Source organism: Anoplopoma fimbria, chromosome 8 (assembly GCF_027596085.1).
Source record: "Anoplopoma fimbria isolate UVic2021 breed Golden Eagle Sablefish chromosome 8, Afim_UVic_2022, whole genome shotgun sequence".
NCBI lineage: Eukaryota > Metazoa > Chordata > Actinopteri > Perciformes > Anoplopomatidae > Anoplopoma > Anoplopoma fimbria.
The window spans coordinates 24,534,245-24,550,361 of record NC_072456.1 but is presented as its reverse complement, the minus strand read 5'-3'; the positions used below and the strand labels follow the sequence as shown (position 1 = coordinate 24,550,361).

The 16,117-nt window shown below is 41.5% G+C and overlaps 1 protein-coding gene and 1 pseudogene across 1 annotated transcript; both read right to left on the bottom strand.

The window, feature by feature from the left end:
- Positions 1 to 272: 272 nt before the first annotated feature.
- On the bottom strand, positions 273 to 7,342 carry echdc2 (enoyl CoA hydratase domain containing 2). The gene is made up of 11 exons (XM_054602800.1): positions 7,051 to 7,342; positions 5,214 to 5,281; positions 4,974 to 5,061; positions 4,781 to 4,867; positions 4,602 to 4,694; positions 2,708 to 2,764; positions 2,549 to 2,611; positions 2,272 to 2,396; positions 802 to 852; positions 670 to 717; positions 273 to 559 (listed from the first exon to the last, which is right to left on the bottom strand). Exons 1-11 carry the CDS (start codon positions 7,289 to 7,291, stop codon positions 482 to 484), a joined length of 999 nt encoding a protein of 332 aa, XP_054458775.1. The 5' UTR covers positions 7,292 to 7,342; the 3' UTR covers positions 273 to 481.
- A 6,936-nt stretch (positions 7,343 to 14,278) lies between these two features.
- The window catches only part of LOC129094769 (leucine-rich repeat-containing protein 52-like), a 6,004-nt pseudogene continuing 4,165 nt past the window's right edge, over positions 14,279 to 16,117 (bottom strand).

Here is a 16,117-nt window from a genome sequence, read left to right as displayed (position 1 = left end):
ACTTGGTATCTGAAAATAATGAGAAGCTTTCTTTATATTATGACTTAGTATCTAAAAATAACAAGAAATATTCTAAAAGTTTTGACTTAGTATCTCAATTAATGAGAAACTCTCAAAATAATGACATAGTATCTGAAAATAATGGGAAACTTTCTCAATATTTTGACTGTATCTCAAAATAATGAGAATTTTACTCAAAATAATGTAAAACTTTCTCATTATTTTTAGATCAGTTTCTCATTATAATGACAAACAGGATGTTTTTTTTGTTTGTTTTTTAATCACAGTGGTGTAAGCTGTTCTTCTCCCTCCGTCAGTCTGATCCTGAATGTCACAAAGCAAACACTCATGCTGACCTCCACTAACGTATCGACACAGCGGCGTGGACTCACGCACCAAATCGATGGCTGTTAATCGTCTCTCAGGCACGATGTTATGTGATCGTCTGTGTGAGAGAGAGTTCAGCAGACCAACGGAGAGTTTATTGCCCGGTGAAGCGCGGGGGTCTCTTCTCCAGGAAGGACGCCATTCCCTCCTTTCTGTCCTGCGTGAAGATGACCTGGAAACAGAGGGGACGGGGGTGTAACAAGTCATGTGGATCATCTGAATCCAACAACCATCATGCAAAATGTTGTTTTCAAAGCATTAGATTAGCAAAGGGAGTCTTACCCGATTATAACACATCCTCTCTATTGCCATTGCTGAAGTCATGTCGACCTGGAAGAGACAGATTTCAGTCACTATCATCACTGATAAAAAAAAGAAAGAATAAATAATAAAAATCAACGAATCACGATGTACCTCGCTGCCTCGGTTTATCGCCTCTTTTGCCAGCCGCACAGCGACGGGAGCCTGAGCAACGGAAATAAAGAGAGTCAGAGTCTGATGTACTGATTGTTATAGATATGAAAGGTAAATATGACGGCACAAAAGAGAGGAATGACCAAACCCCCCAAACATGTCAGTATCATGAACTCTTATTGTATATTGTCTTATATATTCAGTGACTCTACAGGAGCTTTGTCAAATCCCCCAAAATGACCCTGATGATGTCACATCTCTCGGCCTGGGCTCGGAGACACATTTATAAACAGAAAGCGTTTGAAAGACGAGGGTATTAACAAGGCAAGGAGGGTCTATTGAAGGACACAGATGAGTTGCATTATGGGACATGTAGGAGTCTTTTTGGAGCTTGACGTATAATAGGTATTCCTCGGATTCTGACCACCGCGTCTCGCAAATCATCCAAAGTCCTAAAAATGAAATTCTGAATCTCTGGAGTACCATTTAAAGCTACTACACGGAACTTCAATTTTCTCTTGATTTTAGTGGCGCCTGTGGAAAAAATTGGTAGTGTTTCATGTCATCTGAAATAACTATATTCTCGCTGATGGTCTCCTTTACTTATGAAGGTCCTATAGAGGCATTGGCATTAAATGGAGACTGTTTCATTTCCAGTTAAAAGTTCCTTGTAGTAACTTTAAATATAATTCAAATTCAACGGTTGGAAGTCCAAACATTAAACCAGATCTAAAAATGGAAGATTATTTCATAAGAAGCCACAACAACACTAAGAGAATAATCCTTTGGGCTCAAGCAGCTCATTATCTGCACCGTGCTTCCTCACTTTCAACTAATGCAAACCCCCGTCAATCACCGAATCCACTCCAACACAGGCATGTCAGTCAGTGTGTGTGTGTGTGTGTGTGTGTGTGTGTGTGTGTGTGTGTGTGTGTGTGTGTGTGTGTGTGTGTGTGTGTGTGTGTGTGTGTGTGTGTGTGTGCAGAGCTATTTGCAGTCCATTTCTCCACTTGACTGCCGCTCTGGCCCTGCAGACTGAGGGCATCTGAGCTGGAGTGAAAGAAATATGGAGCGACAGAGGCCTGGAGAGAGAGAGGGGGAGAGGAGGGGGAGGGAGAGGGAGAGGAGGGAAGAAAACACAAGGAAAAAAAGAAAGGCAGAATGGAAGGAGGAAGAGGAGACGGGGTGGTGGGAAAATAGAGGAAAAGCAGGGAGGTTAGAGAGGAGCCTGGGGGAGGAAGAGGAGGAGGAGGAAGGATGCATCAGTGTCTGAGCTGATGTGGAGTGAAGAAGAAGAAGAAGAAGAAGATTGGGGGAAAAAAGGAGAAGAAGAAGAACAAGGAGATTGGAGAAGGAGAAGAAGAAGAAGACAAAGATGAAGAAGAAGAAGAAGAAGAAGAAGACAAAGATGAAGAAGAAGAAGAAAAAGGAGCAGCAGAAGAAGAAGTAGTGTGTGTTTTGCTCTCTAACCTGCGGCAGTATCTCTCTGGCCAGGCTGAGTGCCTCTCTGTGCGCTGCGTCTCCGCTCTGGTTCTGTTCAACAGCTCTGTTCACCAGCCCGATCTCCAGAGCCACCTGCCCCCCCACACGCTTTCCTGACAGACAGACAGACAGACAGACAGACAGACAGACAGACAGACAGACAGACAGACAGACAGACAGACAGACAGGCAGAGGGTGAAAGTCTGATACACAAAGCCAACCACTGAACGATAAGCATCCTGTTTCTACGGCAACGTGTCGTCACCTGTGAAGATGAGCTCTTTGGCCAGAGCCATGCCGATGGTCCGCGGCAGCCGCTGACTGCCCCCTGCAGGACAAAACACACCTCAAGGTCAACTTCACACAGCTGCTTTGTCTCCATCTATTCTCTCTTTTTTTCCATGGTGACCTCTCATCGTCTTACCCGCCCCCGGGAGCAGCCCCCGCGTCGTCTCAATCAGACCCATCTGTGCAGAGAGAGCTGACACACACACACACACACACACACACACACACACACACACACACACACACAGACACACACACACACACACAGACACACACAGAGGACAGTTGAAGGTCTGAGCTGCTGATGGCAATTAAGGTGTGTGTGTGTGTGTGTGTGTGTGTGTGTGTGTGTGTGTGTGTGTGTGTGTGTGTGTGTGTGTGTGTGTGGCGTAAAAGTCTGACTGATGCCTCTGACGCAAACACCTGCTAACCAGGCTCGTTAGCGCTCAGCCAATCACGGAGCTGCAGCGACCAAACGAACCAATCGAACGTGGATTCGGCTTCATGAACAGCTGGGCAGATGTGTCCGGCCTCGGCAGCTATCATTAGTCCCCGAGCTCAGCAGAAGATCATTAAAGCTGTGTTACCGGGGAACAACAACAGACCTGTTTTTAGCTCCGAACATTAACCCCTTCACTTCCTGTTGTAACCTTCAGTTTCTCCCTGAAGTAGTTTTTAGATCGTTACTCAGTTTTACAGCATCATAAACGGTATTTTCTGCACAGGGGTTTCTCTAGTTCTTCAGGGGAGATAGATGATTACACTGAGAGGGAAAAGCACTTTTGAGGGCTGGAATATTTAAAATGTCTTGTCCATCATTTTCTCCACGTTTCCTTCAAAATGAAGCATTAGTTGGTGATGACCGTGTGTTTCCACAGTTCATTCATCAAATACTTTTAATCCAACCTCATGGTAACATTAAACGTTTCACCTAACAATTGTTTTAATTATCATTTAATCTGATGATTCTTTTCTCCAATCAATAAATTATTGTTTTGTCTATAAATTGGCAGAAAAAAAAGTGAAAAATGCCCGTTATAATTTCCCAAAGGGATACAACATATTCAATGGAATGTACAAGCAAACTTTACACTCACTAACAGCGAGGGATGCAGCGATTGGAAACTTTTTCAGTTTCAATACCAATACCTGGACTTTGGATAAATTGTTATTTATTAAAAATAATGTTATCAGATATTAGATTGGACCATTGTCACTGATTCACAATACATCTATTTAAGTCATCCGATATCTGATATCAGATCGGTATCAGTGAATCTCTGCAAACAACTGTCATAATTTCAGATATTAACAAAATGTCCAATCCATCAGATAAAAACATCCGATACTGTAATAACTTATAATGAATGACAACATTAATAAACGGTTCTAGAAGTGAAGAGACAGAAGCTTCTCTCCCGACCCTTTAGAACAGTTTCATTTATTTAGAACCTCCGCTCTGATCGACACTGATGTGTTCAGGGAGGTCTGTCAATCTAAACGACGCCCCTAAGTGTCTGCTTTATCTCCCACCGTCCCGCTGAGACTCTGATACCAGCAGACTGGTGACAGCTGTGAGGACAACATGACATCCCCCTTCATAAACAATTAACGTCACCTGAAGGGACCAAAGAAGAATATTAAATGTACTCAAAAATGATGCAGACTCGTCTAGTTTAGTAGACCTGAGCCTTCCTCGTAGCACTTATTGAATTCGTATTCGTTTACTGCACTTATCCTATTCGTAGTAGTTTGTAGCACTTATTGTATTCGTATTAGTCTGTTGCAATTATTGTTTTCGTATTAATTTGCCTCTGCACTATACTTTTGCTCTGGTTTATGCTTTAAGATGCTTGTTTAAGAAAGGAGATGCACTTATGACTTCTGGTGACTAGTAGTTCTCTTGAATACCTATGTTGAATACACTTCCTGTAAGTCGCTTTGGATAAAAGCGTCTGCTAAATGACTGTAATGTAATGTAATGTAATGTAATGTAGATGATACATGAAGAGTTCAGAAGGTCAACTCACCGGCGGTGCGGAGGTCACAGGCCATGGCCAACTCCAGCCCGCCTCCCAGGGCGGCGCCGTCCATCGCAGCAATGGTCGGCATGGGCAACGAAGCTGGAGGGGCGATAGAATGAACAGAGGAGGGTTCAGAAGATTCATATACATGTGGTGCACTCTCACTCGCTCGCTTTCTTTCTTACCGATCTGAGTCATGAGCGTTCGCAGGCGGTGAACAAACAGATCGCACTCAGCGTTGTTCATCCCGGCCCTCTCCTTCAGGTCTGCACCTATAGAAACGGACACCGTGGCACGTCATTCAGAAAGCCTTCCATCATAAATCCAGAGGAACGGCAGGTTTTTTCGGACGCTCCAGAATAAAAACTAAAAACGTACCTGCACAGAAAACACCGGGAACCAAACTCCTGAAGATGACCACCTTAGCTGCTACGTCCATGGACAGAGCGGTCACCAGATCCCTCATCTGCACACACAGGACACGGTGTCTCAGTCAGAGTGTGTGTGTGTGTGTGTGTGTGTGTGTGTGTGTGTGTGTGTGTGTGTGTGTGTGTGTGATATTGTGTGTGATGGAGATAGAGTGTGGATGGAGATAGAGAGGTGAAGGCCGCTGCTCACCTGTGACACAAACACATATCCCAGAGCGTTTCTTGCCTTGTGTCGGCACATCAACACCTCCACTATGCCTGAGGAAGAGAGAGCAACAGGAGAGAGAGAGAGAGAGAGAGAGAAAAGAGATAGAGAGAGGGTGAAGGTGGGTAAAAAAAAAAAAAGGATTTGGTGGCAAGTGTTTTTTTTTATTTTGTCAGGATCATTTTTAAGTGTTTGGTGTTGTAATACTCATTTCAGGAATATAGAAAGATTATCCTGGCAATAACCTTTTTCACCTTTTCTGAAATCATTAACTCAGGAGAGAAAACTGTTTAAATTAGACTGAGACAGAGTCCAAGGAGAAGGAGACCAGAATTTATTTTTCTCACTTGGATCTCAGGGTTCCGTACAGCACACTGTGACCTTCATGTTCTGTGTCATAACGTCCCCACTGACGTCAGGACAGCAGAGTCGCTGCCCATCTTTAGGCGCAGGCTGAAAACTCACCTCTTCAAGAAGTACTACCCTGAGCCTTCCTCTAGCACTTATTGCATTCATATTAGTCTGTTGCACTTATTGTATTCATATTAGTCTGTTGCACTTATTGTATTCATATTAGTTTGTTGCACTTATTATTAGTCTGTTGCACTTATTGTATTCATATTAGTTGTTGCACTTATTTATTAGTCTGTTGCACTTATTGTATTCATATTAGTTTGTTGCACTTATTGCATTCATATTAGTCTGTTGCACTTATTGTATTGGTATTAGTTTGTTTCTGTACTTTTGCTCTGGTTTATGCTCTTAGATGCTTGTTTAAGAAAGGAGATGCACTTATGACTTCTGGTGACTAGTAGTTCTCTTGAATACCTATGTTGAATACACTTATTGTCAGTCGCTTTGGATAAAAGCGTCTGCTAAATGACTGTAATGTAATGTAATAACTTATAGTCAAGTCATCATGGAAGCATATTCCTATCTGATAAATAAATAGAGTAGCAACAATTTATGAAAAAAGAAAAGAAATAGCTCAGATTATGATGAAGGTGATTAAATAAGCAGAGCCATTGTTCCATTCATGGATTGATGGTTTGATGAATGCAGGAACTATTTTGATGATCAATTAATAATAGTTAGATCCTCCTTGTTTTATATTGTACTGATTGAATATTTTTGGGTTTTGGAAAATATCTGGGGTTCTAGGAAATTGAAGTGAGCAATGATGGGTATTTTTTTTTAGGATTATTACGGTTTATTATAAAAAATAAATAGTAGATTAATCATAAAAATGTATAATTTTCAGTTGCAGCCCTAATTGAAAAAACATACACAATATTTTGCATTAATTGTCATATTAATTTCTATGTATTTATCCCCGCTGTGGGACTAATAATGATAATGACTTATGATCGTATCTTTATTTATTAACTCGGCGTGAATGAGCTTCCATAAAGTCACAGCATTTCAAAGAAAAGCTTTGATAAGATTTTACAACTCAGCAAAAACTGTGAACAAATAATCATTAACGTTTCTGCTTAAAGTGAGAAAAACAATGACCCCATGGTCCATATTCCATACAGAGAATCATTTATATCCTGGAAACTAAAAGAATTAAACAAGCTACCTTGAAACAACTTTCTATTTGAATAATTTTCCATAAATATCAACACTTTGGGGAATACAACCTGTTCTTCTTCAGTAACTTTACAAGTCTAATACACATATTTGTACAGAAACAGCTTAAAGTGGAGCCCATTGATCCCTGAAATATGTTTGTAAAACTGTTAATTTGCATTTTAACTAAATGGTGAGTTTGTCAGTGTGATTTGAACATTGTTAAATAACATTACTGTGTCTCTCCTACCATTGTCTTCACCCTCTAACCGCTTTACATCCACCTGAACTTTTTCCACCACCTCCGTGTGCTGCCCCCGGCTCTGAGCGCCACAGTAGGCCGCCACAGAGCGACCGTGGCCGGCCAGCTGCAGCCCACCGCCCCGGGGGGTCAGAGCGGAGGTTCGGCTGTGCGTCTGCCGCAGAATCACTCCCATCCACCGCCTCGGTGAGCACCTGGGACCGGCCAGTCTGTGGAGGAGAGCTGCCATCTTTGTCTTTGCAGGAAGATCATGCAGGAAGCTTGTGTTTCTTCCTGTGAGAGGAGGAGTTTCTGATCCTCACTGTCAAATCAGCAGCGACGCATTGTGGAGGCATGTTCATAAAGCTGTACACACCTGAGAGCCATGTGCACAGTGACACAAAGGGCCCCTGGACACAGACACACAAAGGGCCCCTCCAGCTCTGCTATAAATAAAAGCTATTATAGATATTATTGTTTTTTTATGGCTCTTTGTAGTCATTTTGTGTCTCTTTGTGGTTGTTTTGTGCATGTGCGTGGTTGTCTTGCCCCTTTTTCATCGCTGTTGCAAGAGTTTTTGGAGTCATTTTACAATTCATTGCAGCAATTTTGCATATTTTAATTGTTTTGTCTCTTTGTTGCCTCGCTGAGTCTCATTGCACTCCTTTTGCACCTCTTTTATAGTCTTTTTTGCCTATTTTTAGTCGTTTGTGTCTCTTGTAGTCACTTTGAGTCTCTTTGTAGTCATTCATTGTCTCTTTGTACATTACATTACATTACAGTCATTTAGCAGATGCTTTGTAGTTGTTTTACCCCTTTTTCATAGTTGTTGTGAGTTTTTGTGTGGTTATTTTGCACCTCATTGCAGCAATTTTGCATCTTTTAATTGTTTTGTCTCTTTGTTGTCTCGCTGAGTCTCATTGCACTCCTTTTGCACCTCTTTTATAGTCTTTTTTGTCTATTTTTAGTCGTTTGTGTCTCTTGTAGTCACTTTGAGTCTCTTTGTAGTCATTTATTGTCTCTTTGCAGTTGTTTACCCCTTTTTCATAGTTGTGGTTATTTTGCACCTCATTGAAGTGGTTTTGCATCTTTTAGTTGTTTATTTGTCTCTTTTATAGTAATTTTGTATCTCACTGTGGTTGTTTTGCCCCCTTTTATAGCTATTGTTTTCATCTTTGTGGTCTCGTTGAGTCTCATTGTGGCTCTTTTGCACCTCCTTGTAGTTGTTTTGGTCTATGTAGTCTTTTTGTGTCTCTTTGTGATTGCGCTGTGTCTCTTTGTAGTCATATAGTGTCTCTTTGTAGTTTTTTTTACCCCTTTTTCATAGTTGTTTTAGGTCTCTTTGTATGTCTTTGCAGCTGTTTTGCATATAAAAACTGTCTTGGTGTCCTAGTAGTTTTTGTTTGTGTGTAGTTTTGTTGTCTATTTGTAGTAATTTTGAGTCTCTTTGTGGTTGTTTTGTGTCTCCTTATTGTCTTCATGTAGTCATTTTATTTTTTTATTTGGTCATTTTGAGTCTCTTCCTGTTTGAGTTACATTTTGTAGGTGAAGACTATGAGGCCCCTGGGCCTGCTCCTGTTAGACCTGATCAATAATCCATCCATGCAGAGAGCTAAAACATATTGATATTCTGTCATTTTATCATTCACGCCTGAAATGATGAACTGATTTTGGTATCAGGATTTTTTTTTGTGGCACTACCTGATACCAGTCACTATTTCACTCAGCAAGACTCAAAGTGAAAATGTCTGTAATTCTGAAAGTTTGTTTTTACTTCCTCTCTGTCTACACACACACACACACACACACACACACACACACACACACACACACACACACACACACACACACACACATCATCTGTCCTGTCTCTGGAGTGTCCAGTCTTTGGCCCGAACAGAGTTGAGGTAAGGTTTTCCGTCACGCTGCCCACGTCTAGTCTGACCATGCATTATTGAGAGGGTCTGTACAGGTTATGCAATTACACAGTCAGACCATGGCTCTGATGACACAACAGTCTGAGCAGAGAGAGCCGTGTGTGTGTGTGTGTGTGTGTGTGTGTGTGTGTGTGTGTGTGTGTGTGTGTGTGTGTGTGTGTGTGTGTGTGTGTGTGTGTGTGCGCGCTCATATACTGCAAAATGCATATATTCAAACTTACATGCCAGGGGGAGAAAAAGAAAGACAGAAACAAAAGAATACAAAATTATAATAGAAAAACATAAATAAATAAATAATATAATAAAAAAGGAAAAAGGGGACAAATCCTGATTGTATAATTACAAACATATATCAAAGGGAATGCATGCCATTATTATTTTTATAGCATTTTTGTTGTTACAGCATTTATTGTTTTTTAAATATAATTCAAACTCTTTGTAAAAAAAACACAAAAAATAGGCCTAAATTTACATTTATGTATATAAAATTTGGCAAGAATAATTTATAGATTTATGATATGCACCCTTTCCTCATTTTTTTGTCATATTTAAACAATCCAAATATAACATTTTCATAGTATAGTATGAAATCTTTGTACAAAACATTTTCCCATAACTTTTTAGAATAATGACACTGCCAAAAAAAGATGAGGCACATCCAACGTGCATGTGGGTCCAGACATTGTAATATAAATATTGTTATTGTTATAGATAGATAGATAGTCACGTCAGATTAAATTCATATCAATCAGATGACTTCCCTTCTGCCACAGTGAGCTCATTTTAGTGCCGTCTGGCTTTGTTTATTCGTCCTAATTGACATGGATGCCGGTGACTCTGGGCTGTGAATCATATTCATTTGTAACCGAGATGTAAATTCATCCATTCAAGTGCAGAGCGTAGGTGTCCATGTGCTGCAGGGTGTCGGATCAGGAGGCCGAGCAGGGTTAAGTGGAGCTGAAACTAAAACCATAACCGAGTAGAGAAACACACCAATCACGTCTTTTTGCTGACGTAGGTTTGACAGCGTGCTCGGATCAAACGGAAATAAAGAGACAGCGAGAGAAGCGGTGAGGTCACTGGAGAGGTAAAGGAAGATCACTCAGGTTTAAGACTGCAGATTCTGTTGCAGCGAAGTGAAATGTCAGCTGGTGATTGATCCCTCAGGTTCGTCTTTGGAGGCCAACAGGCTGCTTAGAGTTGATGTCTGGCGTGCATGCGTATTCCTCCACTCACATGTACGTGTCTTGAGATGGAGATCTGATGGAGATCTGATGGAGGGTGACGTCTGAGTGACAGACACTGAGCCTGATGGTCAGTGACGTACAGTCCGTCCCCGATCACAAGACACACGGGTTTGGCACAAACATCACAGCAGTGGACTCTGAGTACATACACACACACACACACACACACACACACACACACACACACACACACACACACACACACACACACAGGACATTGCTGCCATTAATCATCATAACAAAAGGAGAAGGGGTTGTTTTGTGCAGTGTGTTTTTAGTGAGTTTGTCCTCATCATCTTCTGGCTTTGACTGGGAAGATTTACTAGAATGGAAAAGTCCATTTGTGTTTTGGGCTGTGCTTACATCAAGACATTTTCTGCAGACTTTGCTTGAGGGAATTACCCACAATTCATCGCTTTGTGACGTTAAAACAAAGGGCTACCAGGGTGAAGCCCGAAGGCGTAACACATAAAAAAAAGGATAAACAAAGAGGACGGCACATGAGCTCGGCCCTGCATCTTAAATTCACACAGAAACATTAACATTAAAGATTGAAAATGGTCCATAAAAACACATGAAAGCAGAGGAACGCAAGCAAATCAACAACCATTTCTTTAAATTTCACTTTTATGAAGCTGTTTTGACCAAAAAAACATAAATAGATTTGTTAATTACCTCCTGTCTCGTAAAGAAAAAAGACTGGAAGGAGTTAAAATGTAAAATATAAACCCTCAATTGTGCATAACATGCTTTGGTGTCATAAAAGTAACTTCATATGTCGACCACAAAGTTTTGTCTCATTTGTTTTTATGCTATTTCAACCTTTGCAGTCATTTATTAGGTTGATTTAAGGCTTTAAGGGGGACTTTGGGCCCATTAAACCACACAGCCTTTCCCCTCCTATCCTGCAGGGGTCAGCCTTGTATCAGAGGGTGGATTTAAGGTTTGTTTTGTCCTGTCGCTCCTCTGCTCCCTTTGCTCATCAATCATGTCATGTCATGTCATCTCACTATGGGGGCAGATTCCTTCATCATCAGCTCACAGTGTCAGACCACTTATAGTCCAAAAAGACACGAAACGCACCCAAATATCCTTTTTTTTTTCTTTTTTTACAACAAATGGGTTGTATGACAGCCACTCATCAAAGCCCGGGGCTGAGTTTGGGCCTGGTGATGGGGCACGAGGCCGGGCATGAGTCAGAGGGAGTGAGTGGCGTCCTGTTACTGGAGCTGTCCGTCATGAGCGAGACGGCGGCGTCCTCTGCTCCGGGCATGTTACAGTGTGTTCGGCTTCTGTGTCTGACGTTTTCTCACACAGATATACTGTAATAATAGCACAAGTAGTTCATGAACATTATTGCTCAGTCACCTATGATAAATAAAAGAGAAACATCCCTGAGGGCGAAGCTGTTTTTAAACTTGTGTTTGGAGCTAATTTACTTATGAAACCGTGGAAGAAAAAACAACACTGCCACGTTTGTTCTTGTTTGCGTGTGTACGTGTTTGTAGTGGGAGGATTAGTGACGGAAGATAAAGAATACGGGAGAAAATGTGTATTTGAGGTGATGCAAATTTGTTTGTGAGTGTCTGTGAGGATGCAGGACTAGTGGGGGTTATTATGTGAGCAGATTAACTCCACTGAGGTGCAGAAACAAGTTTTCTTTCTGCCAACAAATCTCATTAAAAGACCAAAACCAACAATAATTTGAACCTACAAACTAAGTTTCATTTTGGGACCTTTCTCATTAGACAAAAAAATCGACCTGGCTTTTGTCTTTTGTGGGAAAGTTTACCTTCGGCTTTCTTTCTCGAGACAATGCCTCTGCAGTATTTATGGTCTCTGAGCGTCAGTGATGGAAATGTAACACCCGAGTGGACGCACTCATTTCCGCCCCTTTACATATGCTTTCTTTGTCATTTCAGCCACAAATTCTGTCCATCTCCGTCGAAGCGGCACCTAAACATCGTTGCAAATTAGCTGGAACCCAGTTTGAAAGAGAGACTGAATAAGTAATAGTCAGATATGAGAAAGAATCAGTCCATCGCCTATTTCTAGCAGGTCATTGTTAGACGGTCAGAGAAACTGACGTAGTAAAAAGAGTGGGGTAGTCCACACAGGGGAGTTTGGGGTGGAGGTGGATGGGTCAAACAAACACGAAACATTTATCCAGGAAGCTGCGGTTTGTGTCCTGTGTAAAACTTATATATATATATATATATATATGCTGCAGTAAAATGAGAGGTTTTCTTAAGGGAGTCTGGCAGCTGCAGATCTTTGAGACACAAAGTGGTGATGCCCATGGAAACACTACCACTTTTGTCCACAGGGGCCGCTAGAATCAACACAACATGAAAGTTCCTTGTAGTGCCTTTAAAGAGGTACGTCTGTAGTTCAGTGGGAATGCTTTGGCTTAAAGCTGTGAGCCACAGACGGGTTAGGAAAGTCGGAAAGTAGACAAAGTGAGGCGAACACACAAAAATTCTCCATGCATACTTCACAAAATAAACTATATCCCATATTCAACCAATTTCAGATCAGTTTTCATTTCTTTACTGAGGAATTATAGGCCACAAATAAAATTAATTCTAAAATTCAGACACTATGTTTTTATGTTTCATCTTCTCCATCCATAGAGCACGCACACACAGACACACAAACTCACCATCCAGAATAGAGGTAGCCAGGGTGACTGATTGAGGTCCCCTTGGTTCAGTTACATTAGAATGATGGAGGTGGTTATGTACTGGATAGTGGAGCAGGATGTGGGAAGAGTTACGACCGTACTGAACCACAGAGAAAGAGAGAGAGAGAGAGAGAGAGAGAGAGAGAGAGCTACACATGGAGGAAGTAGAAATAGAGAAATATTTGAACTTGTCATTATTTAGTCCAGGGATGAATCTAAAAAAAGAAGCTAAAAGATGGGACGTAAAGGGTGAGAAGCAAAGGTGAGACACCTCTGATGAGGAGGTCGGAGGTCAGACCGGCTGTCTGGCAGTTGACAGACGACACTGTTTACAACCTTATTAAAAAGTAAAGACGAGGCCCACTCATGCACACACACTCACAAAGTAACAAGTAGAACACACACACAGCCGTACAAACACAAGGCCTCCAAACAGCATGTAACTGTGACACACACACTACTGTATAGCCTCAAACACACACACACACACACACACACACACACACACACACACACACACACACACATGGGTATACATACAACATGCACCTCTGGAAGCCGACACCGCTCGGAGGAGTCAGAGAGGAAAGTCACATTAATGATTCTGATCTATCTGCGAACACGATCCGGCGGGGCCATTTAGACAGCGGGGCCCGCCACAGAGGGAGCAGACGGAGCCGACGGTGAGCCACGCTGATCAAACGGTGTTCATTCTCCCCTCCAGGCTGCTCTGCACTCAGCAGAGCTCTCCTTCAGTAATGGTGCAGATAGATGTGATATGAAGAGCGGCACTAAAAGGGCCGTCAGTGTCAAAGCGGTGACATATTATCCATTCGCTCTGTCTGCTGATGTAGCTGTCGGGACAATTCAATCTTGATTATATGGGTTGCTATTCATTTTGGTGCAGACCTTCATGTCCCCTTGTAGGATGATTGGTAAGTGATCCCCCTGGCTTTTGCACTAGCGCCATCATCAGGTCATCTGGAATAATAATGATATTCACATCAGCCACAGGTGCACTGTTTTGGGGTTATTACCAAACGTTAGCATGCTAACCAAGCCGCAAACCTCAGGTTCTGAAAATGAAGCCAATGTGGAAGTGACGGAAACTGGCACTGCAGTTCTTCAAATGACCACTTGAGGCTCCAAAAGCAAGTCAATCCCCATTGAACTCTATGTTAAAATGACCAACTTCACAGCAGAAATAAACATGTTTACAGCCAGGTATGAAAAACTGTTTTGGTATAGCTAACATCCCCGCTCATGACAACTGTACGGAGGGTGATTTTTTAAATATAATTCCCCCCTTTAGATTATAATTAAGCCAGGCGGAAACCTCCCGTTCTGCTGATATCTTTTGAAGTTTTACTTTACATCTCTCTTTTGACAGCAGACACCGTGAAAACTGCAAGATAACAAAAGACATAAAGGTTTGAAAATATACGTAATATAGAAATAAAATAATAAAACTCATCAAACTCAGTGTGCAAGGTTTTTCTGCATAACGATTTATATCGGATAGCGGAATTGAAAGAAGACCTTAGGTCTTGTTGGAAAATGTTTTTAGGGTTCATATTATAGGCTCATATTGTTTTGTTTATTATGTCATAAACCTTTTCTGCTTGTGAATCCTGAATGTGAAGCAAAGTCGCGTCCACTTGTGTTCCCTCGTCACAGTTTGCTTGTCAATGCATTGTGACAAACTCAATTTAAGACTTATTGTTTCATTTGAATGTAAAAAAAGTAAACTTCATTTTGTGTGACAGAATTTCTTTTCATTATTTCCTGCCACGACAATCTTTCAACAACCTTCTAACATGAATATTCAACCACTTAGAGGAGGACCTAGTCCTGGAATAGTGACATTTTTTGAATTTCACTTTCTTGACAAGATTTAGATGAAATAATAGCTACCACTTTCATATCTGTACAGTGAAAATGTAGCTGGAGAAATAATCATAACTCTCTGTAAAGCATAATTTTGTCGTTCAGTACCAAATAAATAAACAACATATAACGTTAAATATTGAACTATCTTAGCAGAACTTGTGTTTCTGCTAAGATATGAAATAAATACGTCAGGCTTTTCCTTTAAATCTGAATTTCACAACATCTTGAAAAACAGGATAAAACGTTTCATTCATTCGCTCTAATGATGCTACAATGACCTCTGTTTGACCCTTGTTAAAAACACTCTTTTAATGCATCTATAGTGCATCTTTCATTATCAGTAATTATGCTATTTAATAGAATATTTAAATATCTGTACGGATGACTTTAGTTAAACCTAATAATTCATGATTCAATCATATCCCTGACAGTGGTAGGAACATAACGGCAAGACAAATCTATGGTTGGTATGGCAACTATGATGCCACTTGGCATTCAAACATAATAAGTCTTAAAGGAATCCGTCATTCTATTCAAAAGTCTACCTTTAACTGCTTTTGTTGAATTGAATGACAAAGTAATGAGACGCTGGCAGCGAAAAACGGCTGAATGTGTGACTTCCGAAATTAAAAATTTGAGTATGCCAAAAATAAATAAATAAAAAGAAATAATAGACGAGCACACCCAATAATCCAATTTGAATGCATCATGCTGTCAACAAGACACTGGGGGACAGAACGAGGAGACACTGGGCCACAAGAGATAAGACGGCCTGGTAAATAGAGGGTGCTGCACACACACACACACACACACACACACACACACACACACACACACACACACACACACACACACACACACACACACACACACACACACACACACACACACACAGAGAGAGAGAGAGAGAGAGAGAGAGAGAGAGGGAGGGAGGAGACCTGTCCTCCTCTCATTACTTTGAGTTTCTCTGGCCGGTCTTCACTCTCTGGGCGCCTGCTGACGTCACCATTTCAATCAACCCAGTGCCAACTCACGCACAACACAAACACACAAACGCAAAGCACGCAAAGCACGCACACACACGCACTCTCCTGTGTGCGTGTGTGTGCGCGCAGAGCTGCAGCAGTGTGTGTGCGGAGAGAGAGAGAGAGAGAGGGAGAGAGAGAGAGAGAGAGAGGGAGAGAGAGAGAGAGAGAGAGAGGGAGAGAGAGAGAGAGAGAGAGAGAGAGGGAGAGAGAGAGAGAGAGAGAGAGAGAGGGAGAGAGAGAGAGAGAGAGAGAGAGAGAGAGGGAGAGAGAGAGAGAGAGAGTGTGTGAGAG

Coding starts and splice junctions, on each gene's coding strand:
- echdc2 (XM_054602800.1), bottom strand. CDS start 7,291: ATGGCAGCTCTCCTCCACAGACTGGCCGGTCCCAGGTGCTCACCGAGG. Junction 5,062..5,213: donor GATATGTGTTTGTGTCACAG/GTGAGCAGCGGC, acceptor CTGTGTGTGCAG/ATGAGGGATCTGGTGACCGC. Junction 560..669: donor AGAGGATGTGTTATAATCGG/GTAAGACTCCCT, acceptor CTCTGTTTCCAG/GTCATCTTCACGCAGGACAG.